At 56.6% G+C, this 26,918-nt stretch overlaps 1 protein-coding gene across 2 annotated transcripts in view; it reads right to left on the reverse strand.

The window, feature by feature from the left end:
* The window catches only part of PIK3AP1 (phosphoinositide-3-kinase adaptor protein 1), a 58,043-nt gene continuing 31,125 nt past the window's right edge, over window positions 1-26,918 (reverse strand). For both annotated transcript variants that reach the window (XM_075934528.1, XM_025181287.2), the window contains 15 exons: window positions 25,567-25,715; window positions 21,684-21,828; window positions 19,473-19,615; window positions 18,594-18,726; window positions 17,301-17,497; window positions 14,875-15,064; window positions 10,028-10,123; window positions 9,013-9,192; window positions 8,204-8,269; window positions 7,530-7,735; window positions 5,807-5,879; window positions 4,257-4,412; window positions 2,958-3,028; window positions 2,304-2,419; window positions 1-716 (listed from right to left, as the gene is read on the reverse strand). In XM_075934528.1, coding sequence (XP_075790643.1) covers window positions 662-716; window positions 2,304-2,419; window positions 2,958-3,028; window positions 4,257-4,412; window positions 5,807-5,879; window positions 7,530-7,735; window positions 8,204-8,269; window positions 9,013-9,192; window positions 10,028-10,123; window positions 14,875-15,064; window positions 17,301-17,497; window positions 18,594-18,726; window positions 19,473-19,615; window positions 21,684-21,828; window positions 25,567-25,715 — 1,976 coding nt within the window. In that variant the 3' untranslated portion in view covers window positions 1-661. The remainder of the gene's footprint in view (window positions 717-2,303; window positions 2,420-2,957; window positions 3,029-4,256; window positions 4,413-5,806; window positions 5,880-7,529; window positions 7,736-8,203; window positions 8,270-9,012; window positions 9,193-10,027; window positions 10,124-14,874; window positions 15,065-17,300; window positions 17,498-18,593; window positions 18,727-19,472; window positions 19,616-21,683; window positions 21,829-25,566; window positions 25,716-26,918) is intronic.

Below are 26,918 nucleotides of genomic sequence, written 5' to 3' on the forward strand. Positions count from 1 at the left end.
CGGCTATTCGTGTTACAGGGCAGTCCCCGCACCGGCCATTAGACAGGCTTGCAACCAAAAATGCTGTGTTAGCACCTCGCTAGTGTCGTTCCCCATCCAAGGAGAAGAGGGTGGGGAAGGAAAAGGCTGTATTCAACGTTTGCTTGAATGGGGAAGTCTTCACATAGTGCGTTTTGCAAAACCATCACGTCCAAAGGAAGAGCCATTTCAGGGGAACGGGCCAGTGTCCAAACGTTACACCCGAGTCCTGGGAGGCTGCTCGAGGGGAGCCTTCTTTGAAGACAGTCTCTGAGAGTTTTTACAAAACAATAATTTCCCGGTGGTTCTCTTTTGTTTTTACAGCTTTCAAGTGCAGGGTTCCATGAGGACAGCGTGCTCTTGGGGAGGGTGTAGCCCCACCTGAGATGGACTCCAAAGTCTCTCTGCCACCTCAGATACGTATTTTTCCACAAGTCCCAAGACACTCCAAGAAAAGAAAAAAAAGTCACAAAAGGAGGGGAGATTTCTCAGTGAAAAGTTACTACAAAATGTACCAAGGAGCTGGGAGGGGGAAATCATTTGGCTTCCATCTATAAATAGTATAAAAAAAAGATTCTTTAAAATATATGTATAGATATGTACACACACACACGAATATCCCGTAGTCCAGCAATCTCCGGAGTCAGCGACCTCGTGGTGGCACAGGTGGGGCGAAAAAGCTTTCGTTGTTCACAGGCCTGCAACAAGACCCAGAAGTCAATTAGAAACCAGAGAACAGGGCTTTGGAACAACATATCTCGTACCCAGTCTCTAGTGTGAGAATGCATTGTGCTGGATATGTAAGTTTACATAACAGGGCAGTGTCTTATGCACTGAAGTTGACATAAGGTTAGCAGGGACTGCTAATCAGTGATTCATCAGCAGACATGGAACAGAACCCAAGAGTCCTGCGTCACACCAGACAAAGCACTTTGCCCTCTGCATCTTGGTTCCTTCATCCACACCAGGGTTTCCCAAAGCATGCTGGGAATGGGAGACGGGAGGGACCACGTGATGTTGTGTTCCCTCCCTCTGGGGCACCTGGCGTTGGCCACTGTCAGCAGACAGGATGCTGGGCTAGATGGACCTTTGGTCTGACCCAGCATGGCCATTCTTATCTGCTCCATAGAGCCCTTGGGCTCCATGCAATGGGTCTAGGGGCTCCAGGAGAAAATATTAATGGCAGTTGTATGACTCTGTTATTTTGTTACTAATTTTCTGATAGTCGTCTTTGGGGGGGGGGGGGGGAATTATAAGAAATATGCAAGATATAAAAACAGAATGCCAAAACTTTGTCTATTTGGGTACCCACTGAATTTAAAATCAGGATATTTTGAAAGCACCATCAAATTTTAAGGACCCCGTAGGCTGAAAAAGTTTGAGAAACCCTCATCTGCATCAACAGAGCCAGCCTCACTGGGCTGTGGGAAGATGTAATGTCTGTAGAGTTCCGTGTTAGATTAACACTCTAGACTTACAACACCTTTCTTCTGAGATCTCAGAATGTGAGCGAGGGGAGGAACATGACTGGTAACTGCAAACTTCAAAAGCTGATTGACACCTATTTCAGGGGAGTGAGTTAGCCAGTTGTAAGAGCCAAAGGAATGAGGAATTCTCTGCTTCTGGACATGACACACAACTGTATCTGGACGCATTGTAACAACTGGAGAAGTTTATTAACACGGCGAGTTACACAAGCTAGGATCTGAAAGCGTGGGCTACACGGAATGGCACTGGTTTAACTAAAGGGATTTTTTGTAACTGAGTTTACAGCAGTCTGACTCAATCAATATTAAAACTCACCTTTAGTTAAGCCAGTGCTGCATTAGTGCCGAGTCGAGTCCTAAAGGTAAACAAATCTGCTTCTGAATGTAAAACCAGAATGTCGGGTGGGAGGGCGTTCCCTCCCCAAACACAGCACTGCCTGCGAGCGTGGCATGAGGGGTCCTTCTCCAAGGGATCCCTGCACATATCTCAGCCAGGGGCCCGCTCCTGGATTAGATGGCCCAATGCAATTCAGCGTGGTGGACACCATGTCCCAGTAACACAGAACTTTTTAGCATGTCAGCTGATTACTAAGAGGATTGCCAGTCAGGTGACGAACTAGGAAATTAACTCCTCTAAGCACTATGCGAGTGTAAAATGGATTCCAGAATTAACAAACTCAATCAATGTTGCTAGTAAACAGCCTGGTCATTCTGGTGAAAGGGATGCATTACGCCTGCAGCCGTCCAGCTGTGAGCACTGTGTTGCAAACTGTTGGACACCCAAGATCCGTACTGTACCTGCTTGCGCCTCGCGGAGGTATTCTCGGAGGCCGTTCAGGCGGCATAAGGGGCAACCTCTCCATTTGCTGGGGTACTGGGCTACGGTTTCTGCTAACTTCCGGGATTTCATTATCCTGCAAAAGCGGAAGGGGAAGGGAAGTTTTGCTAAACCATTCACACTGCACTAGAATGTTGGCTCCTCCTAAGGCTCTCCCCCAAACATATTGCCTTCGGTGTCATTATGGCAGCATAATCTCTTGACTGGTCAAGTCAACTGAGGAAGATCAACTTACAATCTGACCAAGAAATCACAATAAGGGAGGCTGTACTCAGGGCCTCATGGAGCAATAAGTAGGAAAGCTTCCTGCCTCAAAGAGACTGCAAACGGACTACAGACACGAGGGCGACACAGATGGGGAGAAATCGGGCTACAGAATTACATGCAAGAAAGCTGCCGGGACGCTCTTTGGAACCACATTCTGAAGCGCTGTGTTTCTCCCACTTCCACAGCAGAAGCGCGTTTTGTTCAATTGAATGCAGGTGCTAAGCTTTTGTGCTGCTTATGCATTTTCAAGGGAAATATATTCAAAAAGCCATTTAAAAACCAATGCAAAAACCAGGCCCGGGTTTGTGACGGCAAACAGGCAGCGGAGGAGAAAGAAGGCGGCTTACCTCATTGTCACCTTCCATCCCACTACTGACACTCAGCGTGCTCCGAGTGCTCGATCGGTTGCTGGCACTGCCTGGTTTGCAGACAAGAGATGAGGGTGTCGTTACACCTAGAGCTATTGCCAGCCAGAGGTCGTTCTGAGCGCCCATTGACCTCTTCATGCCTACTCACTCCTCCATGCCTCCTCCAGCCCACCTCTGGCATTGCTCTCAGATTGGGCAGCAAAACCGGGCTCCTGTACGTCCCGTGGCTTTTAGCAGGATTCTCGCGCAAGGCCCTGCACTTGCATTTGGGTTTCCAGCCCGTGTTTCACTGAAAGCATTTGACTCTGACACTGGCTTGCGGAGCCAGGAAGCTGTTTCCACGCCGGGAGCACCCCTCATTTCCAGGCCTAGTGAAACTGACACTGCCCTGGTGGTTCCATTCGTTACATGGACACAGCAGGGTCCCCATGCCTCCACACTCCTGGCGTAACACACTACAGGGCTAGGGAGCCCAAGAACCTTTTTAGAGCCCCATGAGTCCCCAACGTAACGGTGCTGGAACCAAGGCAAGTTTGTTTGCCCCACTAGCCCCCCCCAGCTGGCATGGGTGACAGCTTCAGAAAACCCGATCTTCCATCCCAGCACAGCGTCGGCACAGCCAGCCACTGAGAGAGGAACCAGGACCTCAGCCAGATTGTTGGGGGCAGCGAGGTTACGGCACCCCATCCAATCGGCACCCTGCAGAACTCCCGCCTTGTGTAGTGAGCTAGACCCGAGGCGTTGGCCTCCGCCCCAGAGATGTGCCCAACACACCCCGCCTGGGCCCCCCGTTCTGCCTCCCTAGGCAGCGAACCACCCTGCTGAACTCTCAGCGCTACTCAGCCTGCGGGGGGAACTCAGAGCATCGCGGGCGTGGAATGAAGCAGATTCCAAGCCAAGGCCAATAACGTTTTCCGGAATGCCCGAGTCACACGGGAGCCCACTGGCAGCCACTTCGGACCAGGCAGCCCCTTCTCGGTAACAGCCGAGGGATTGGCTCCTGGGTCGGTTCCCTGCCTGCAGTATCCGGAGACCCTTCAAATCACGTTGGCGCATTGCATGCTGGGAATTGTAGTCGGGGCGAATTTCCTTCCTATTTAAAGCATTCGCAGACCTGCTGCTATTGACGCCACTCACTGGAGGGGGGTTGTTGCCGTCAGTGGGCGTAGGATGAGACTGACACACCCCGCAGCAGCGCTCGCTTGGGGGTTTCTGAGCGCTAACGTCCAAAGGCAGGCCAAGGGGAAGGTTTTGGGCCAGCTCTCCTGGCGTACTTACTTGCAGTGCTAGAGGTGCTTTCCGTTTTCCAGTCTCCGCGCTTCAGCTCCTTTCTGGGGGGGAAAGTGGTTTTCCTGGGGCCAAATTCATAGATGCCACATTCCAGGTTCCCGGGAGCGTGGCGAGACAGGCGGATAGGCACAGTGATTTCCAAGTCTAGAAGGGAAAGCAGCCGTCAATAGGTCAGCGCCAGCCTCTCCCAGGCTACGGCCCATCCAAGCCAAGGTTAACCCGAATGACGGCAGGTCACAGCACCCATTCCCACCGGGACTTGGCTTCCCTTGCTCAGTGCCCATTAAAAGCATCAGCTGGGCAGCTGGACCACACTGCTGCGGCTTGCCAGGAGAAGGCCACAGACTTAAGTCAGATGAACCTGGCCTAGAGCAAAGAGAGGCCATTTCATGTCACCCCAGGAGCACCCCCTGGACGCTTAGCAGAACCGCCGCTGGGCGGGGCCACATTTAGCGTCTCTGTTCTCCACGCTCAGCAGGAACGCCGCATTGGAATGGCCCAGTTCCCACCTGGCCCCTCTCGCTCCCCCACTCCTGCGTGGCTGTGGCACCAGGGGAAGAAGCCGAGGGGCTGACGTTAAGGTTCTCCTGCTCTATTCCCCACGGCCATGGAGATGCCGGGGGCCCCGGGCCAGTCAGCGAAGGGCCCTGCTCAGGGAGGTGCAGACGCTGCAGCAGGCGGGAAGAGCCAAGGGGATGGTGTTTGTAAAGCTCTCGCTCCAGGAGAAGGGCTATAGGCATGGTGAGAACATCAGAACGGCCAGACTGGGTCAGACCAACTGTCCATCTAGCCCAGTATCCTCCTCTGCCGACAGTGGCCAATGCCAGGTGCCCCAGAGGGAAGGATCACAACAGGGAATCCTCACATGACCCCTCCCCTGTCACCCATTTCCAGGCAAAGAGAGGCTGGGGACACTATCCTTGGCCATCCTGGCTAACAGCCATTGACGGACCTAATGTCCATGAATCTATCTAGCTCTTTTTTGAACCCTGTTAAAGTCCTGGCCTTTACCACGTCCTCTGGCAAGGAGTTCCACAGGTTAACTGTGCGCTGAGGGAAGAAAAACTTCCTTTGGTTTGTTTTAAACCCGGTGAGGGGTGCAGAGGCCAGGCTACGGGCCGTGTACACATGGCTGCCGCCTCAGCTCCACTCCATTTACCAGAGAGGGGGGCTCTTCTAGCCCAGCCTTCTGGTGGGCGGCGGGGCTGCTGCAGCCAGCTGGTGTCCTGCTGCACCACGGGTGGGAGGCTGCCCCAGGCTGGCCAGGCCTGCTGCGTCATGCCTTCCCAGCGGGGTGCGGTTGGTCTGGCCAGCCTGCTGGTTAACCTGTTAGCCGGTAAGCATCATCTGGTAAGGGTAATGCGTACCAGGTAACCAGGTAATCCTTTACCTCCCGAACACAAGAGTTAATAAAATTCATGCAGACAAAGTTCCAGCCTGCAAAGCCCATGCAGATGAGCATGGGACTGGCAGATACTCTGCAAGTGACCCCATTAGTAGCTTTGTTCGCGGACAGCGAGGTGGAGTAAGCTTGTTACCTGAACGGTTTCCCGCTTTTTGCCTCTCCATTTGCCTCCGGGTGATGCTGTCTCGCAGCCGTTTCAGGTTTTCCTAGAAGATCACAACACGCTCTTTTCAGGGCTTGGGATAAGCGGACTCGGGCCGGCGTTTTATGATGGTGAGGAATGTTCTCGGGCGAAATCTGTCTCCGAGCTGCACCCCGGCAGCAAAATCTATTCCCAGGAGAACACCACATGCTGTGGGGGGCACTGAAGGCTGAGAGGCCCACCAGTGTCTGGTGGAGAAGCCCTGGAGAACGCTGTGTCCAGAGCCGACTCCTTGCTCTCCTATCCCCCGATGTCCTGTATTTCTGTTCCCCCGCTACGGGCACTACACAGACACGGGATTTGTGCCGCTGCTCACGGCCCCCCCCGACGTCCCCACCAGCCCTTGCCGAGGGGCAGGCAGGAGGTGGTAAGGGCAGGAGGGCAGTGGGCCACCACGCCCCCCAATTTGTGGGGCTCAGTCCTAGTGGAATTCCAAACCTTCCCGCTGAAACAAGGGGGGAACGGATGGGTAGCTGGGACATAGGTACCGACTTCACGTTTTCCCCCGGGCGCACCAACCCTGCTCTGCCCCGAGGGCTCGCCCATGCTCTGCTCCCTCCCACCCCACTGCATGCCTCCTCTGGGGCATCACCTCTTCCTGCACCCTCTTGACTGCTTCCCCAAGGCCCACGCCTGACCACTTCTCTCTGCCTTCCCCCAAGCCCCTACCTGAGCCCCCAAACGGCCGATCGGGGGCGCTTCTGCCCCAGCTGTTGCAGGTGGGTGCAGAGCACCCACTATGATCCCCCCGTGGGTGCTCCAGCCCCAGAGGACCCCTGGCGGCAGTGCCTCTGGCTGGGGACCCCGCCGCAGCAGGACACTGCCGGGTGACGAGAGGAGGGGGAGCTGTCTGGGAGGACACAGCCCAAGGGGACCACCCCCGGAGGCGAGGTTTAAAGCCAGAGCAGCGGCGGTGCTACGCCCATGGAGGGAGGGAGAACAGGGAGGAAGGCGACCTCCTCGGAGCTGTTCTTGTCTCCAAGCAGCAGCGCCCCAGCAAGCCTTGGTTCTGGGCAGTGTCCTCGGGAGGCTCCCCGGGCGAGAACGAGGGGAGGAAGGGGCTTGCTCTCGTCCCGCCAGCGCCTCCAGGAGTCTCAGTCTCCGGCAGCCCCTGCGCGCTCTCGCGGACGCCTGGGGGATCCCGGCTCGGCGGCAGCGGGAACACGAGGGGGGCTAGGAGCCGAGAATGCTGCAGTGGCTGGAATATGGAGCCAGGGAGACACGGGTGCTCGTTTCCCGAACCCCACCACGAAGTGCCGCGCACCCGTAACCCAGGGCCTCCCTCAGGCACTGGCCCCGCGGTAGCTGCTCCCAAAGGCAGGCTCCCTCCAACACCCGCAGAGTCGTCAGTCGGGCGTCTCGGAGGCCGGAGGCGGGGGAAGCCGTCTCCGGTCCAGCTTGCCGGAGGCCAGCGGAGGGTCAGGCCAGGACACCGCTGCCGGTCGGAGGAGGGCAAGAACCGTTGGCCTGACGGCACAACCTTGCCAAAGATGGATGGCAGGGACTGAACTGGACTGGCCGACAGCTCCCTTCTCGGCCCCCGGGGCACGGTGATTTCAGAGACTCCAGCAACGCCCTTCCTGCTGCCAGGGAATGGATGGGACCGGCCAGCCCCGAAGGAGCTGGAGGGACGCTGAGAGGCAGCGGCTTGTACCTGCTGGAACCGGAACGACTCCGACCTCTTCTTCTGGTTCAGCTGCCACTCCTTAAAATGCAGCACGGCCTCGTCGACGTTGAGTATCCCCATCTTGACCTGCTCCTGCAGCGTAATCAGCTGCCGCTGCCCGGGGGTTTTCATGCCGGCGAACGGGTCGTAGACGCTGGACTGCGACTGGTCCCTGACGAGTCTCACCGCAGGCTCTGGAAAGAGCAAGTTAAACCAGTCACTGGCCCTGGGTTGGGGTCTATGCCAGGGACACAGGCGAGCTGTCCGGCACCCTTATGTCCCTGGAGGGGCCCTGGCTTGCAGACGCATAGAGACGGGCTCTGCCCTTAACAGCTTGAAGTCCAAATAGATGGCACACAGGGCAGGAAGGGAAACTGAGGCACGGAGCAGCGCAGGGTGTTTGTAGGGTTGCCAGGTGCCCGGCATTTTTGCCTCCTGTCCGGGGAAAAATTCAGAAAATACCGGACAGCTCAGCACATCTCGGGTGTCCGGTATTCTCTGAATTTTTTTACCGGACAGGAGGCAAAACTACCGGACTGTCCAGGTGAATACCGGACACCTGGCAACCCTGCCCACACACGCTTCGTTCCCAGGACAGTAGCTCACAGCGCAAGCTACTTGAGCATTCTGGGAACGTTCTGGGGCGCAGGCGCTGGGCTTACCTTTCTTCATCTTCCCTGTGGAGACGTACACATTGCTGGGCCTCTCCTGAGTTTTCCCTGCAAAGACTGAGAGACGGGCTCTGCTCAGACACCGCTCGGCACCGGGAAGGCTGCACACGAGAAATCGCACGGCACCCCACCCCCCCACGGAAGGCCAATGGGCCGCCTGGTAGCAACAGGGGAGATGCAGCCACACAGGCTGCCCCCAGCGAGGGCTGAAGGCTGATGCCTCTGTGTGGCTTTGCAGCCGTCCGCCAGGATAGCCGGCTTTGTCGACACGGGAATGGCGGCATGGGGTCGGCCCGCTGAGTCTCAGGCAGACAAAGCCATTGCCACGTCACCTCACCCATGCAGAGCATCTGGGGTCAAGTTAGTTTCCGGGCAGGGGGTGTTAGCTAGTGGTTAGGGAACGGCACTGGTGCTATCTCCAACTGCAGAGACTCAGGGACAGCTTTACAGAGGCTCTGGGCCTGAATTTGCCCATCTGCACACCAGCCACGCCTTTGTCTGCTTGGCTCTGTGGGGGCTTCCTGAAGAAACGGGGCCTGTCCGGAGAGTCCCTGCCTGTGGAGGCCCGCAGCCCCACTGCTCCCGCGAGGGGCGGAGTCACGCCAAGATCGCAGGATGCAAAAGCCCCGCCGGGAGAGGGGGGACGAAGGGTCCAATCCAGACCACACACTGGACCCGACCGCCGGCCCATCTCCTAGGGAACGAGCCAAGGACCCAGAGGTGACCAATCTACGCTCCGGGGATTCAGACGAGGCGCTGGGCCCATGGGACAGACCCACAGACGGTGCCGGGACACGCACCTTTGGAAATGTACAGCTCCCTGTCTTGGTGAAGGGTGCTGGAGTCGGGCCTGGGCACGGGGACGGGAGGCCTGTTGACCATTTCCTGAGGGAAGTCGTCCTGCTCCACAGTGTGGTAAAGTTCGTCCTCCCCGCACTCCTGGTAGGGATCCTCCGAATCCGGCACGTCCGTGCTACTGCCTAGGGGACAGCCACAGTCGGCGAGAGACGGGGCCTCCCCGAGCGGGGCTCTCGCGCTCCCCCCGATCCCGCCACCTTCAGCCGGCCTGACGGCGTGGCCACAACGGAAACAGCCACTCGACGAGACAGCCACGCCGGGCCCAGCCGCCCACCGCTGCCAGAGAGCAACAGCCCCAAGCAACTCCCCCGAGGAGGTCTCCTGCCACCTACAGAAACTAGCAGCAGAGAGGGAGGACAGCTCCTCAGGGGCTGGCACTCCCGGGGGCTCCTGGCTGCAGGGCTGGCACTCGTCTGACTGGCCCAAGCAAAGAGCGAGGGGAATCCCACAGCTTCATTCCTCCTCCCCAGGCTTCTGTTTGCCACAGGCGGGGAGGGCGAGGGGCACCCAGTCCGGCGGCAGACGGGGGGGAGCCGTTCCAGCCAGGCCCAAACGCCCCCCGCCCCCGTTCGTCCCCCTTTAATCACTTAACCGGTTAAACAATATGGCTGACCAGGGAGCCAATCGAGCGGGATTTTACGCCCCTATTCCGGAGCACCGCCATGCAGGAACCTCAGGCCCGAAAGCTTTCCCAGCAGGCCCCTCAGCACCCAGCAGAGAGATCGGGTCTCATCCGTTCCCACTGAACTCAGGGCAGAGGCCCCCGCGCTGTCTGCACAGCCAGGCAGGCGAGGAGAATAACCAGCCACCTCCAGAGACTCAAACGCCTCCCCCAGCAGATGGGCCCTCGGGGGCTGCAGGCCACAGCAAGGCGAGAGCACCCGGGCACCTCCCTGGCGCGCAGTGGGCGGGACTGGCCCCGGCTCTTCCTCCCCGGCGCTCCCTCCCCGTTCTCACCTTCTAAGAACTTGCGGATCATGGAGTCTTTCGAGGTCACAGACAGCTGGTCCCTGGCGACGGGGGCTTCGGGCGCCGACTGAAGCATCTCGACATCTGGAAGAACCGTTGGGAAAAGTAACCCCTGGGCTACGGCTTCACCCCGCCCCCGGGTTTGGCACAAGCTGCTCCCCCCCGGCGAGGAGTAGCGGGGGTTGAGATTTCGGACACACGCTTCCGCGGGGGCAATTCCAACCCCCAGCCTGTGCCCTCCGAGAGGGCCGTGAAGCCAAGTCCCAGTCGGACGAGCGAGGGTGACGGACGCCCACCACAGCGAGAGAGGAGCAGTGACACGCCCGCTAAATCCACGTGCTAACCCTGCCTGCCTTTGCCCATCACTTCCCAGCACGGGCACCCACTGGGCTGCCACGTCCGGGCGTGGCCCCTGCCTGCAGGAGACCTGAATGTAGCAAGGCTTGGATACGGGAAGGCGGGTTCGCTATCCCCACCGAGCAGGCCTGCTGCCCGGCGCCCTGCAGCTGTCTGGACCGCGGCCTGTAGGACAGTGAGCCCTCCGGCGTGGCGGCAGCCGCAAGACGCTAGATGCTGGCGAACCTGGGGGCACAAGGGGCGTGGCAGGGCAGGGAAAGAACACAGGGAAAGGCAGGAGGGTCTAAAAGGGAGCAGACCTTGACAGCTGACGAGAGGGTCTCTGAGCCGGGCCCTGCAGCAGAGGGCCGGCCCGGGCCCTGCAAGGCGCTGAGCAAGTGGCATTAGGTGTCAGCGAATGGGAAGAGCGCCCAGGACCTCTGGCGGAAGTCTACAGGAGCTCAGAAGGGAAAACACCCCGAGTGACCTGGCCACAAGAGAGTCCAAGCCACAAAGAGGCCGTAGCAGTTCCTAGAGCGGGAAGGAGCTGCTGACCCAGAGGTGGCGAGACCGTGGGGAAGGCATTGACCTTGCGAGCTATTCCCCTGAGTGACCAGGAGGGGGCGCCATCCTAGCAGGGAGGACAGCACCCCCTCAGGCACCCCTAGGGGGGAAGCATTCTTCTGAGCAGGGCTGCGTGCAAAGCGTGCACCATCACGGCCACGGGCTCCCCGTGTGGAAATGCGGCCGTTCTGGTTCGAGCTGGTTTTATTGTGGCCAGGTTCTAAGCCCCTGAAAGTTGGTGGGCTCTGTGCGTTTTGCACAGGGTGTCTGCCTGGTCCCCCGTGCCCAGCGAAGGAAAGCAGCGACGTGCACGCCGGGACGAGCCACCGCGTGGTGCGGCCGAGCGTTCACGGACGGTGCCAGCCAGGCGCCGAGGGTGAGCTACTGTTTGGAAGGCGCCACGCACGGGAGTGCAGGGCGCTGCACTGAAACGTGACGTCTTGGTCGAGTCGTCAGTAATCGTAACCGCCTGGTATTGACAGCTTGTACAACCAGCCATGCACAGGCAGTCTGAGCCGGGCGCTGACTGGTGGATCTCGGAGCGGAGCAGTGTCAGGAAGGCAAAGCCCCCTCATCCTCTGCACAGAAAACACAGCCGGCCTCGTGCTCCTTTTCTGCAGAATCATCAGACCAGCGCAGCAGCAGGAAGTGGGGCCTCTTCTATTGCGGAGCCAAATCTTTTCACCATATAAACTACTGCATAAGGCGGCTACGGCTTTCCTGGGAGAAATCGACCTCCATGCCAATACGCTGTTTCAGGCAGAGAAAATCACCTGCCAACAGACTGCTCTGACCCCTCGATAGTGAGTGACCTGTACTGGGGACCAAGTCTGCTTTACAGGACTGGTTAATAGCTCCCTAACCCCACCAGCCATCTGCAGGGCGGGAGTTCAGTGTAGGGGGGGTCTTCCCCCCTTCCTCGTAGATGGCCAAGCTGATTTTGCCAAGGAAAAATAAAACCTCGCCAGCTCTGCCCAGCAGAGCGCCACGCTCGAAACGGTCCACGCGTCGGAGGATCAGGCTTAACTGGCACGAAATACAGCACACGCCCGACAGTCGAGCCGAAATATCGAGCACGGGAAGCTGCTCAGTGAAACGGCCGAGAGGTTAGTGGCAGCTCACAAGGACCCGCAGACACTGGCAAGGCGGGAGGCAGACTGGCTTCCCAGAGGTAGGCGACTCTCACACCCTTGTCTCTGGCACACAGTTCTGCCGTGGTCATCGGTTAATGCCTTACCCATATCCCCAGATAAGTTGACGCCTGGGCAACCTGCTAGAATAGATGGATTGTCTATTCCCTGCAGAAATGAGACTCGGGCAGGGTTTAGGGGGGAGAGCAGAGTAACCCACAAAGTCTGCGCCTCGTGCCCAGCCGTCCTTTGTAAGTGGCCCCAGAGTTGCTTCAAGGACCGAGGGTGCAGGATCTCGTGGCGTGAAGCCAGCGGGGAGAGGACAGGCCACGCTGGACCCTCGTGCTGCCCTCCAATTTCCCCTCCCCTCGGTGCATCGACTGGAGACCAGCATCGCTGTAAGCTGGGTGCTTGGGTGGCCACTCAGAAGAGAGTCAGATGCCGCCCCGCTGACTAGCAGATCGCTCAGAGCGAGGTTTTTGGTTTCTAGTGGTGGTGCACCCTCGCACATGCCTTGGTGCACATAAAATTTATTCCACACACGGATGGAAAAGTTTAGAGGGAACAGTGCTGGAGACTTCCCATCGGTCAACAGCTTCTCCAGTTCCAGCAGAGCCTTGAAACTTCTAGGAGGTCAAGTCCCTGCCCCTTGGTCTCGCGATACCCACAATGCATATGGGCTTGCCTCGGTGCGTAGCTGTACCTGCCTTTCAGGTTGGCACGTACGGAATCCCCTGCCCCTGGCTCTGGTACGGCTTCGGAGGCACTTGTGGCCAGCTATTACTGAGCACACACAAAGCCAGCTGTGTTCAGGTCAGCCTCTGTCACTTAGGACAATGGCTTCAGTGTTTGGCCATCGACCTGGCCCCGACTGCGGAAGGCGTTACGTCTCGTGCGCGAGTTCCCTGGAGGAAGAGGAGGCGGCTGCAGGTCCCCAGACACGGGTTAGAGGAAGGCCAGGGGAGCAGCCCCCCAGCCATTCAGGGCCTGCCTCATGCAACAGGTGTTTAACAGCTGCGGTCCCAGGAGCGCCCTGCGGGGCATGTGAAATCGACTAGGTCAGTCTCTGAAGCAGGAAGCGCTCGCTCCGCTGGTCCCTGCCCCTGGGTGGGGGGGAATCAGGTCGTCAATGTGGCGCCCCGGATCTGTGCCCAAGGTCCCAAGCACACGGGGCGGGGGGCAGTGACAGGGGCACGTCCCCCACTAAAATGGCGGCATGCCGATGAGGCAGGAAGCGTGCAGCCGGTGAAAGGCAGTGCGGTCAGTGGGTGGCGCAGAGAGCGGCCCAGGGCTATCGGTGTCGCTCCTAGAGGGGGGAAGGGCCAGTGGCTCCCGAAAGAGGCTTTACAGCCGCGGACCGAAATAAGGGTCACGGTTTGCAAGTCCAAGTGTGGGACACTGTCCCGCCTCGCGGGAACGCAATGGGGCCTGCTGCACCTTCGTCCCCGGGGAGGGTCAGGACGTGCCACCTGGCTCAGGCCCTTGGCAGGACGGGCCATCAGCCCGTTTTCCTCGTCTGCTGAGCCCTCCGGCTCTGAAACTGGAGACCACAGCACGGAACGCTCCCCTCCCCCGGCCATTTTCAGAGCCCCGCGACTCTGGACAGTCCGACTCCAACGACTCGGACGGGGAGTGACGGGAACTGCCCCCCCCTTCCTCCTGCAAAACGATGAGTCCATCGTCCTGCGCATCCCTCGAGTCCCGGCAGCTCTACCCCCTCCACTCACCTCGCTGCTCCCCCTTTGGGATTTGCCCTCCCCCACTAAATAACTGGCCCCAAGCTCCGCCCACTCACCAGCGCACGGCCGCAGACCGCTTCTGAACCAGCACACGCTACCCACAACTCCCCAGCCCTGCCCTGGGCACCGGGACAATAGGGCCTTTGAGAGCGAGACTGTCAACAGCGGCTTATTCTCCACCTGAAATCCTGACCGCCTGGTCTGGAAGCAGCACAGCCACGTCCACGCAACCACCGAGACGTCACAGAGACGGGCTTGCGAAGCTACTGAACCCCGAAGCCACTCCGGCCTGGCTCGTGGTGTCCTCTGCACTCCGAGGGCAGAGAGCACTCCCAGGTCAGGTCTGCTGTCCATGTGTTTCAGTAGACGTTCCCCCGCGGCAGTGCATTCTTCTTATGTGCAAATACCGTTCCCTACCCCAACAGCTGTTTCCAACAAGCATAAGAACATCGGAACGACCAGGCGGGGTCAGACCAAAGGTCCATCCAGACCAGTGTCCTGTCGGCTGACAGTGGCCAATGCCGGGTGTCCAGGGGGAGTGAACACAACAGGGACTCAGCCACTGATCCCTCCCCTCTCACCCATTGCCAGTTCTGAAAACAGAGGCGAGTGACACCCCCCTTCCCATCCTGGCTAACAAGTACCGATGGACTTAAACCGCCCAACAGTAGCAAGCAACCCACATTTTTCGCTCATTCCACCTCCTCTAAAGACACTGCAGGGACCTCCCAGCTTCTGCATCAAATTTAAGCTCCTTGTCCTTCCTCTCAGAGCTCAGCTGGAGCCTTTTTTAACATGCTCCCGCCGTGCAGAGCAAGACCTGCGGTCTAAGGAGGCGAGGGTGCTTCTTTTCAGGCCAGTTCTCACAAAGCCGACAGGAGCCCAGCCACCGGCTCGGGAAGGGTCAGATCTGACAGAGGTGTGGACAGAGCTGAAACGCTGCAACCAGCACACGTGACCTACGCAGTCCTGGCACTGCCCGGTGTAAACACGCGGCTTAGCGCAATAAGAGGGTTAGGCTCCACGAGGCCTGCGGCACTCCGGGCAACAGGGAGTCTATACGTACACAGATCTTCGGGGGCAGCCGGGGCGAAGTTGGCCATGGATTCATAGAGTTCCTCGTCGCAGCCGGGATTCAGGGAGCATTTCATCAGCAGGTCGGTGGAGAGGTGAGCCATGGACTCATAAACAGAGTCGTCCTCCTCGCCCTGCATCAGCTCCTCCTTGATGTGGCTCTTCAGCATGTCGGCAGTTTCCTGGAGACGGGAGTGCAAGCAAAAGGCTCAGCAAAGAAATAAAATAAAATGGAAATAAAGTGCCTCGTGTGTTTTGGTTGATTGAGGGCGCCTGCAAAACCTCTCCAAAAGCCCCAGCTGGCATCCAGCGTCAGCGCCTGTATAAGGACGCAGAGGCCCTCAGTCGCCCGGGAGATCAGTCCGGTATGTTTCACCGGCCCGGCCACCCTCGGAGCCCAATCAGGGTGAGCCTGCCCCCGCCTGTTACTAAAGAGTCTTCCCTACAGCTGAACGTGTGTCACAACCGCTCCGTCCCCAGCAGAGCCGCACAAGCACGGGCTCCATCGACAGTGGGCTGCCATGTCTCTGGAAGGCCACGCTCGCTGTCTGCAGCACAGGGCTGGGTAAATAGCAGCCCATGGGCCAGATACAGTCCCCCAGGGCGAGGTCGCGGCGGGCCCCCGCGGCTCTATTGATCTGTGCCTCCGCAGATAGGGGCGATGGCAGCTCCCATTGGCCAAGAACCACCACTCCTGGCCAATGGGAGCTGCGGAAGCGGTGTCCCGGTCTGTGCTGCTTCCCGCTGCTCCCATTGGCTGGGAACGGAGAACTGGGGCCAATGGGAGCTGCGGGAAGCGGTGTCTTGGTCTGTGCCGCTTCCCACTGCTCCCATTGGCTGGGAATGGAGATTGGGGGCCAACGGGAGCTGCGGGAAGCGGTGTCTTGGTCTGTGCCGCTTCCCGCTGCTCCCATTGGCTGGGAAGGGAGAACTGGGGCCAATGGGAGCTGCGGGAAGCGGTGTCTTGGTCTGTGCCGCTTCCTGCTGCTCCCATTGGCTGGGAACGGAGATCCGTGGCCAATGGGAGCTGCGATCACCCCTACCTGCACACGGGCAGGTAAATGGAACATCAGGGGCCGGGCAGGGCTAACCCTGGCGAACCGCCGCCGTGTTACTGCCCAGCCCTGCGGTAGCAGCATGTAGACCAACTCGAGATCCTGGCCGGCCCCCCTCTGCGGAGCTCAGTGCAGGAATCCAGCGCCAGAGGGGACAGAGGAGAGGACCCCTCCGCCCAATGCAGAACAGCCATTGAAGGAGGCGGCAGCACGGGGGAAGCAGGAGTCCTGCAGCAGCTGCCACCTGCCACAGCTGCTGTCTGGAGGGGAGAGTGCAGGTTCCCTGCCGGGTGTCCGTGATCGGGGAGATGCTGAGGCCCTGGCGGGGCTATTAAGGGACAGGGGAACACCCCAGCCAGCGAGTTGCCTCTGCTCATTCCGCCTCCCGCCTCATGGACTCGGGAGGGCCAGGATACAGGCTAAGCACACGCGGCCCCTGAGCTACGGGCGGGGGGGGGGGGGACAGGCCTTAAGGAGGCAGGGCCGGCCCGGGCTGCACTCCAGAGTCAGCTTCCTTTGTCGAGAGCTGCCCCAGAGCACGAAGCGGCCTGTGCCGGGAGACCCACAGGAAACCTCGCCGCTGGGGGCAGGCAGGCCCCTGCCATTTCCTGGGGCGACGGGACTCTCTGAGGCGCTGGGGAGCAGCTGCGACTTTCCGAGGCCTGCAGACGTTCCGGACCCGCTCCCCAGCCCTAGCTCTCGGCCAAACTGCTGGCAGGAACGTCTGCCTGCTCTGCCTACGGCCGCAGCCTCCCCAGCTTGTGCTCCCGCACTAGCACTGACCACTGGCTTGCGCTTACAGTAGGGGACACGCCAGTCAGTGCATAGGGGCTGCTCTCTCTAGCCTCACGGACAGGGTTCCCTAGAAGCAGAGCGCTTGGGCAGCCGCCCAGGAGAAATTCAAGTGCTGCCCAGCTGATTCGCAAAGCCCTCACAGCCGGCAGCGTACGTTTCTATTGGTGGTGCACATCTGCACAGGCCTTGGTGCACCGAACAAAATTTATTCTGCACACGGATGCAAACTTAGTGGGAACATTAGTCGCTGCTTCTCTCGCCACAGGCCTAGGAGAAACAGCTTGCAAAGACCAGACCAGGCCTGTGACAGTTGTGGGGTATGGATCAAAGAAATGTTTGGAGATGGCTGGAGTTTCTCACCCTCATTCACGGAGGCAGGGGTAGCAGCGCGCTGGTCCCAAAGGCCATGGGTGGAGGGCACCGTCTGTGTCTAACTTCTTCTGTTGCCCTCTGCGAGCCCCGGCCCCCGCCCACCACGCTCGGGTTCCCAGCCCGACGGACAGCCATCGGGGCAGCCTTTACGACGCCACGCGCGCCAGCCCCCCCGCCACACCCGGCTCCCTCTTACCACGTATTCGTCAATGAACTGCCGGAGGTCCTTAAAGCCGTGGTTTTCGGCGATGTTGTTGGGGTAGTGCCCGGCCCTGTTGGCGACGCTGTAGGCCTGCAGGGCTCCCGGGCACGTGAGCAGCAGTGCCGTGAGGTTCTTCAGCCCGTACTTGGCAGCGAAGTGAAGCAGAGTCGGCAGCTCCTCGTCCCGCTGATCTGGGAGAACAAAGGCTTTTCGGAATCGAGCGCCTCCCGGAGGGCAAGGAGGGCAGTGGCTAGCAGAGGGGGAGGCACGCTGAATATCCCGGGAAGAGCCGCTCCCGTCAGAATGGAGCGGAACCAGAACGAGCCGTCTAGGACATCTGGATCCTGGTTCCCGTTGGCTTTCCCGGGAGTTTGGCATCCAAATCCCTTACGGCATTTCCAAAGCGCCGCGTAGCCCTGAAAACCGCAGCTTCAGAGACGCTTGGAAATGCTGCAGGAGGGCGCCCGTGCCTACCACACGCTGGCGCTGCATTGTGCCCTGTGTGCATTGCTTGGGAATAGCAAGGTGGGCAGAGAATCGAGTCAAACCTAGAGCCTGTTTGAGGCACCCTTCCAGGAGCCTTGTCGCTAAGGGAGGCAGCTGGCTTCACCTCAATCTAGTTCTTTTTTGAAGCCTGTTATAGTCTTGGCCTTCTCAACATCCTGTGGCAAGGAGTTCCACAGGCTGACTGTGCACTGTGTGAAGAAAAACTTCCTTTTGTTTGTTTTAAACCTGCTACCTATTTTTTTTAAATGGCTCCCATCGGGTGCTCAACGGCATTAGGCACTTTTGAAAATGTTGGCCGTCGATTGTTGTCCCACCTGCTCTAGGCCCACTAAAATGGTTCTTTCCTCTACCTGTTCTGTGTTACAGCCCCATAGTTCCATTTCACATGGTGGTTTAGGTCAGTGTTTCTCAACCAGTGGTACCAGTGGGGTACTCGGGAGAAGTCTTGGGGGGGTACATCAACAACTGAAATTTGGAGAAAACTGAATTTTTATTTTAAGTTTTACAGCGGTTTATTATTTTTGTACTTTTTACATCCAAAAATTTCATCGCCCACCCAGCTACGATTAAGTTGTTTAAACAAACGTGTTGCAATGGTAGAAAAAAAAATTGTGTGTCTAAAAACTGTAGGTACTGGGGGTACTTATATGTTTTTTTGGAAAAGGGGGTACTTTTTTAACTTTATAAAAAAAGGTTGAGAAATACTGGTTTAAGTGACTCACTTTACAGCTATGTGTTACACAGGCAGAGTTATAGTGGGGATGCTTTTTAAACACTTACTTGTCGTCATATCTTCTTCCTCCAGCTGGTTGATTCCAAACAGATGCAAGCCACTTGCCGGGATGTTGTTCTTCAGGGACTCAGTCAACAGTTTGTCCAGAGTGTCTATATTATATGGCACTATTTTAAAGGCCTGAACACAAATGAAAAGTAATTTATGTTGGAGGCATTTTCAGTTGAGTGTGGATGTCTAAAGTAGGTTAAAAATAAACCTTACCGAAAGCTAAGTCAAGAGAAAAGAATGCTAAACACGCCAGGGGCCGGGAAAGTCAAAGGTAAAGGTTGTATGTGCAATTTAAACAGCTTTCTCATGCATATTCATGATTCATTTAGTTACATGATCAGGAACTGCCATTCTCAGTGACTTGGAGTATTCAGGTTGGAAGCGCGGCGAACGCGCCTGGAACGCCAAGGTTACATCAGTTTTTGAAACGGGAGTGAAAAATGAACGAGTTACTTTTACTCTTTTGCAAAACGCTCTACAGGCCTGGTCAGTTTCACAGGTGGCAGGTGGCTCTGATGTTTAGATTTCCAAATGATTTGGGTTTTTCTTGACGCCTTATTCCGGGTTCTGTAAAACCCAGTTTCTGAAGGTAGTAAAGTCTAAATGGCAGGACGTGGGGGTTAAATGACTCCACTTCCCATGAGCTGCCCATAGAGCTGGGAGTTACCATAGTTCCGCTAAGGGACAGAGTACATTCTGCTTTCTGCAGATGGGAACCTTGGTTAGACCTAATTCATACTGGCCGCACGCAGACATCTCACACTTCTCCCCTTCCGGTGAACTCTTCCCTGCTCGGCGCTTTGGGAATCTTGTTTGCCCACCTCCTGCCCCAGGCAGGGGTATTTCAAAAGTGGCTTTTTCTCCACTCTCATTACCTGACACATGAACTCCACGGGATTAGCTGCATTGGCCAACAGGTTACCGATCTCTTCCATGTCAGTGTAGTAGCTGATGTCCACTTCCCCCACCATCAAGTCCCCTGAATACAGCCGCAGAGATGCCGCTCCAGGCGCTAAGTCTTTCAAAGGAAAGGGAAACAATCAGAAAGCCAGAAGAGGCGCTGTCCCCCCCCCCCCCCCCCCAAAGCCATTCGATGAGTCTGACATGACTTCACAAAATGTCTCGGCTCAGCCTGAATTTGCGTCTTATGATGGAAAAAACTTTCAGATGCAAAATTTTGCCCAGTTCTAATGAAGACCTTTTCTCAAATGAAGTAACAGAGCCGCCTGACTCAAGCAATATAACATGGATGTGAATTAACTAACAGTATTGTATAACCACCACAAATTGATAAGCAGAGTCCTGCAAATCCATGGGTATCCGCTTTATAGCTGCGGGGATCCGAGCCAAGGTTATCCACGTCTCATTTTTGCAGATATGGATGCAGATGCAAATGTTGTATCTAGAACCCTGCAAACATGCGGACAGCCACTTTATATCTGCAGGGATCCGCATTCACGGGCCTGGATGCAGATGGCCATGGCTCATTTTTGCAAATGCAAATTTTGTATCCGTTCAGGGTTCTATTCGTAAGATGCCTCGGGATCCCCACTGCTAAACTCTGGGTCAAAAACCTTTCCGTTTGGGTGTTTTACAAACCCAGAAGAAACCAATAGTTTTGCATGAATTAAAGAGCAAGCTACACTCATCAGTTTGTGAGAGGCTTTTGTAATGAATACTGTACCGCGCCTATGTATTAAGTCATTATTATATATATTACTGTTAAGACGCAGAAAGGCATGTTTGCTTTTCGTCCCTGTTTGGGCTGATGCAGCAGTTTAGACTGGGCTGATAAAAGTGGTGTGTGCGTCTTATCTGTGAAATTCTTGGACTCTGCAAAAAGCGGGGGGAAGAGCAGGGAGCTGTTAGCTTTGGAGTAAACCCAGTGCACACCCTGTCCGACCTAGCAAAGACAAGCTAATGTGTAATAAACCAAGGCCACAAAAATTAGACCAGTAAGAATAAACAACTGCTACAAGATAAGAACAACTGGATGGAGTTGACAGCAAAGAATAGATGTACTGGAAACCAGACAGAGAAAAGAAAGTCGTAGCAGGAGAAGCACAGACATATTAATTGAGGTGAGTTATTGCGGTTTAGACCTGATAAGGACACAGATTGGTAAACTGAGTCTGTGCAAGTTACAGAACAGGGAGTGAAAGACAGAGACTGACAATGAGAAAGTGGAAAAGACACTGGGGAGAAGCGTCAAACACAGCAGAGATCTGCAGCGTCACTCTGACCCCAGGAAGGTTACGCCATCTTTCACTTTTCTTGCCCTATCTGGTTTTGCATGGGCCTAATGTTCCTCAGTGAGAACCTCAATGTCTTAGAGCCCCCCACAACCAAGCCTAAAAGAGGCTCTTTAAGCCTGCAGCGAAGGGGTCTCGTTTTTCACCCAGCCCGTTTCACTTTCGATATCCACTGATCTTTTACCCTTTAAGTCCTCCACACAAGGAGAACTAACGAAACCTGCGGAAATGGCAGACTTCCTCCTGAGTTCTATGCTGTGCCTCCACGACCCAGCTGTGTCCTTGGACGCTATCCAGTAGGAAGAACGCCGGTACTGGTGCCAACCTCTCGCTCATGCCCTGCCACTATTAACGTGTGGGTGGCAATGCGACACTTTGCACTTTAGCCTCCCAGTGCTTTACAAGACATAATTGCTCTTCAGAATTCCCTGGGAGGATGGCCAGCATTACCATCCTTTTGGGGAAACACATACACAGGAGACAAGAGACTCTGCCAGTCCCACGCTGCGAGAGATGCCGGGAATAGAAGTTTGTGGTTTCCCTGCCTACAGCTTTTGTGTTCCAGCCTCTAATTGCTCCTGTCTACAACTCTCGGGCAGGCCAAATAAAATTAGTTTAATTCCCACGTTGTCCTACCTACCACAAGCTTGCTCTACTTACCAGGAGAGGTACTACCTACCAGGAGAGGGTCTACCCTCCTCAAGCTTGTTCCACCTACCTGGAGAGGGTCTACCTACCAGGAGAAGTTCTACCTACCACAAGCTTGCTCTACCTACTAGGAGAGGTTCTACCCTCCTCAAGCTTGTTCTACCTACCAGGAGAGGGTCTACCTACCAGGAGCTCGTACAGAGACCGTGTATTCGTTTTCCATCTTGGCTGGCACACGCACCGACTGGGCGTTCTCTGGAGAGAATTCAGCTTCTGTTTTCACTTGACAATCCAGTTTACATTTCAGGATCATATAAAGCGTTGTCTGCACCTAGGAATAAAGGCATCACAACATGTAGGTTCCCACTTTCCTGACACCGGGCTTCATTGCAACCCCAGCACTGTTGTCCCTGCTGAACGCAGCTCTGACCATGGGCGCGGCTCCTTCAGGGCGTCTACGCTTCCCTTGGAAAAAGGAGCCCCCTACAAATGATTGCTTAGAAACGTCCGTGTCCGATGACAGCCTCGCACACAAAGCTCCGTAGTTGGGGTCTGTGGGCAGCAGGATAAAACTGAAGACAGTGGATTGGGGCAGGCCAAGAAAGTGCCAGACACCCAGGTGCTTGCAGATGGACTTGGGGGACAAGTTTATATCCGAGTCCCTGTAAGCTGAGCGCTGGGGCAGCTGCCCAGGAGAAATCCAAATGCCCACAGCTGGCAGCATGTGTTTCCATTGGTGGTGCACATCTGCACATGCCTTGGTGCACATGACAAAAATTATTCTGCACGTGGATGGAAAAAATTAGAGGGAACATTGGTTTGAATGCCTGGTCAAAACATCCACTAGCCAGGAAGTGAACTAGAGCTTCATGAATGGCTCCTTTGGGCTCAAGAGCATGTGAAGGAGAAACGCCAAGACTAACATTGGGCCCTGCCTACAACTTAACTCCAACCGCAAGGGATCTACAATCCCCCCTTCTAAGACTTCGTCTGCACCAGCAGAGGTGCCCAGGCTGTGGGTGCTGCAGGGCTGGCAACCCATGGGAAAGCAACAGTGAATGCTCCGCACCCGCCTGACACAGCTGTTTGGCCCTACCCCCTATCGGCTGTTTGGCGGGTGGAGGAGAGGCTTGGGGGAGCGTGGGGGGGGGCAGGAGGAGGAGGAGGAAGAGCAGGGCCTTGGGGGAGGGGTGGGATGGGGCTTCGGGGTGGAGCACCCCTGGGGAAAAGAAAAAAGCACCACCTAGATACTCTAGCATTTTTGTCAACAACATTTCGGTTGGTTGGGGGGGGGGGGGGGAAGCACTCCCCGCCCCCAACTGACAAAAGCTGTCCTGCCAGAGGAGGCTGTGAAGTCCAGGACATGAAAGGATTCAACAAGAGCTAGACAGATTCCTGGACGACCGGTCCATCAACAGCTGTGAGCCAGGCTGGGCGGGGAGGGGGCCCTGGCCTCTGTTTGCCGGAGGCTGGGAATGGGCGACGGGAGGGATCCCAGATGATTCCCGGTTCTGCTCACTCCCCCCGGGGCAGGCCGTGGTCACCCCTCGTGCTCTGGAGAGGATCAGAGAGCGCAAATGGGAACCAACGGACGTTTCCTTTTCACACCAAAGAGGCCTGGGCACTTCCTCCGCTCGCCGGCTATGTCTGATCAGTGTGGCCAGCGAAAGCTCTGTCTGGAACCCAAAGTCCTTCCGTGCTGCCGTCCATCTCTCCTCCGTCGCTCTGTGCCTCTCGCTCCGCACCCACACCGGTGGACTGGGACGGGGAGCGAATTCCTGGCCAGGTGCGGAGGTGGGGGGACTTTTCTGCCAGGCGCGGAGAACTTCATCCTAAGACCAACAACGCTCCCAGCCAATCTCAGTGACTATCACCACACCGATGCGGAGTCCTGGGGCGCCTCACAGACCAACCGATTTATTGGGGCAGAAGCTTTTGGTGGGCAAAAACCCTGAAAAACCACAGGACTCCTTGTGTTTCTGCAGATACAGACTCACCCGGCCACCGCTCTGAGACGGGCCAGTAAATATCGCGTTGCCCTTTTCTCAGGGAGCCACGGCTCGGAAGATCACCAACACCTTCCATGCGATTTCAGTGGTTTAATGCCATGAACAAGTCATTTCCGGCAGTGACTGCAACCGGAGTATCCTGTAGGATGCTTTCATGCTCTCAGTCTCGTATGCAGGGTGTCTTAACCGTGCCAGGGGGACAGAGGCAATCAGAAGAAGAGGATTCGGCCTTTTCTAGGTACCAAAACGGACAGAGAAAGCCTACCTCAGCTTCTGTTGTCCCCCTCGGCCCTAGGATGGCGTCATGCCCCGGGGTCTGGGTTCTCTGCCGAGCCACTGCCCGTGACACCTCAGGCATTGCCCTGATCTTCATTTGAAACGGGAGGCAGCACAGGCAGAGGCGAGTTACCTACAGCACATGGGTTTGAAAAGGCTTCATTCACGAGGACCCGTTATCCCCACGTGCAAGGCACTAGCCACGGAGAAAGCGTCACAGCGTGCACAGCGCTGCAAAGGCACGAGGCCACGCCGCCACCTGGAACCGCCCTGAGACAAGGCACGCCAGCAGCGCCGCTCCAGCGGTCCAGGAAGTTCCCGACAGGTTCCTGGTTTAGACGTGGCTCCGCCCCACAAGCCTCGAGGCTGCCCGGCACACAGCCGGTTTCCTGGCTCGCTTTGCCCTTTGCGGCGGGGCTCTCGGTGAAACCCGGGAGACGTTTCACAAAACGCAGCCAGCTACTTCCTCCTTGTCTATTGCATCCCCTTCCGTCCCGTCGAGGAATGCTCCTGTCCTCCAGGGTGTGACTTGGCTCGGCCGCCCTGCTTCCCGTCCCACACAGGTAGGAGAATCTTAGGAACACCCCTGGAGGCTCAAATTCTGTTACGCACAGTGACCAGCAGGGGGCACTGCTGCCGTTAAAGGGGCCCTTGTCCCAGTAACAGAGATGAGTTTCAACCTGTTACTCTCCACACCTGCAGATCCAGAAGGGGGGCCGTAGTCAGTTTCAGAGCCGCCCCTCTCCCAATACGGGAGCACATTTTGCTGCTCTGAACCTGAGCCAGAAATGCCCAGGACGCTGCTGCCACGTGAGACGAGGCGACTGCAGCACCGCCAACCCCGGCATCCAAAAATCAGGAGTCCGAGGCAAAACATCATGAATGGCTTAAACATTCCCGTGAAGCAGGTTTGGGGTTCTCAGCTGCCTACTATTCTGAGCCTGGGTGGCTCGTGCTTGCAAGCGTCTCTGCGGCCAGGAAGGCCAGAAACTCTAAATAAAAGCGGAGTGGCCCAGAGACACGTGGCTCCAGGGACGTGGGCTCCAACCAGACGCCAAACACGGCGAGGCTGGCCAGGCCTGGGACGTGGCCACGCCGTGACGAGCTGGGAAACACGCCGAGTGCCTGCCGCAGACCTGGTGTCGTCGCATGAACAGGCGAAACTGCGGTGCAGGAACAGGAAGTAACGTCAGCTGGTGGTCAGATTGCAACACCGCGGGGCCGCTTAGCTGTTGGGTTTCCCGGCATCCATAAGAGACAGGACCACAAGCTGCAGGCCATCGAGTCCCACGCTAAGCCGGGTCAGCGCTCCATCAGATGGTGCTCTTGGGCCAGACTTTGCTGGGGCACATGCACAGAGAATCGCCATTTGAGGGGGCTGGTGGCTGGGGGGAGTTGCTGACGGAGCTGCTGTCTTTCAGAAGAGACAGGAAACTGATCCAGGAAGTGCCAAGGGACCTCTGGGGCGATAACACCAGGGCCCGAATGTTCAGCACCACTTAGTACATCCCACCTACCTGGGTACGCTCAGAAAAGCCTGAGTCTCATGCACAACCTTCAGGATGGGTGGCAACCCTGTTTAACGCTTGCCCCGCACAGCCAGGACAACCACAGGACAGTATCCCAGTGCTGCGCCTAGGCTGGGGGCAGGATCTCTGGAGAAGGGACCCTGTGGGCAGGGCTGGAGGAGAAGAACGGAGCTCGGGGCTCCCAGCCTGGCAATGCAGAGCACGGGCACGGTTCAGCCCCCGTGGAGAACGCGAGAGGCAACGGACATACTGTACCCCACAGCGGATGCGTTCCGGCAGCACCACCGCCTCTCCCAGGGCACTCTCAGAGCCCCTGTGCGGTTGACTCATTGCGAGTTTCTTGGAATAAACGGGGTGTCTCTCGTCCTCCGCCTCCGTATCGGTCACAGAATCGCAGCCAGAATCTAAACAAAGCAGATGGCGTCCCATTAGGCCACTGGCATGGGCACACACCTCGAGGCGTTCTAAAAAGAGAACCCGTCAAAACTCTTACCCAAGAGCTGAGAAGACGGGATCTAGGGGGAGAAAGGGGAATCGGCCGAGTTTCCTCATTTACTCCCAGAAGGGGATGTCTGGGGACGGCTTGCATTTGTTCACGGAGACATCCAGCTCCCCAAAACTGCTGAGGCAGCTCCAAATATACTGATTCAACAGCCCGACTCGCATGAAAACAAGACTCGACATCATCCTCAGCGACAAGAATTTGGTCATCAGCTGGCAGAGCAAATCTTAGGCACACACCTCTCCCAAAGCAAGTCCCCCTTCGCGCCCAAAAGGGGCTGGCTTTTGGGGGACTACTTGCATTGCTCACCACAGAGAGTTGTATCAAAACACTGGGGCCCCCCTTACTGCTCCAAACCCACCCGACTCGCTCATGCATGCAACCCCAGCCCCACCCGCCAGGTCTGCCAATGCCCCTGCAACGCCCCGACTGGCTCTACTCCCCATGAATTGCCTTTGGGAGGAATTTGGCCCCCAAAATTTCAAGCCTCTTGATGCGTTTTACCGACTCGTCCTAGGTCCACCAAGTGCGCACAATAGCCAGCGAGTCACAACTCCCCACTCAGACGGGTGGGTTCCTGCTTGTTCTGTGGCTTGTGTCATTTCAGGAGAATTTTATTTACTGACATTTTGGGGCATTTACAAGAAGCCCTTGCAATGACACCATCTTGACACGTGTTCTTATCACAGAATTCAGGATATTAAGCAAGTTATTGTATGTTGGCCATGTGTGTTCAGCATTCGCCGCTCTTCCTCCCCCGCCCTGCAAGAATTTAAACACAACCACCACTGGTATCTGTTTTGAAATTCATGCTGACTCTTTTTTGGGGGGGGAACGAGGGGGAGGAAATATCTGTGTGTGGGGGGGGGTTGGGAATGACGGGGAGGAAGTGTGTGTGTGTGTGTGTGTGTGTGTGTGTGTGTGTGTGTGTGTGTGAGTGAGAGAGAGAGAGAGAGAGAGAGAGAGAGATCACTATCATGGTCACAAAGTAAAGATTTCTTTTTTTTACTAGAAAGAACAAGAAAAGAGTTAACTCCCTTATTCCCAGCTTGGATCTTTTCCACGGGCCAGCTCCCAACATATGCCTTTAAATCAGGGTTGACAC

Source organism: Pelodiscus sinensis, chromosome 8 (assembly GCF_049634645.1).
Source record: "Pelodiscus sinensis isolate JC-2024 chromosome 8, ASM4963464v1, whole genome shotgun sequence".
NCBI classification, from domain to species: domain Eukaryota; kingdom Metazoa; phylum Chordata; order Testudines; family Trionychidae; genus Pelodiscus; species Pelodiscus sinensis.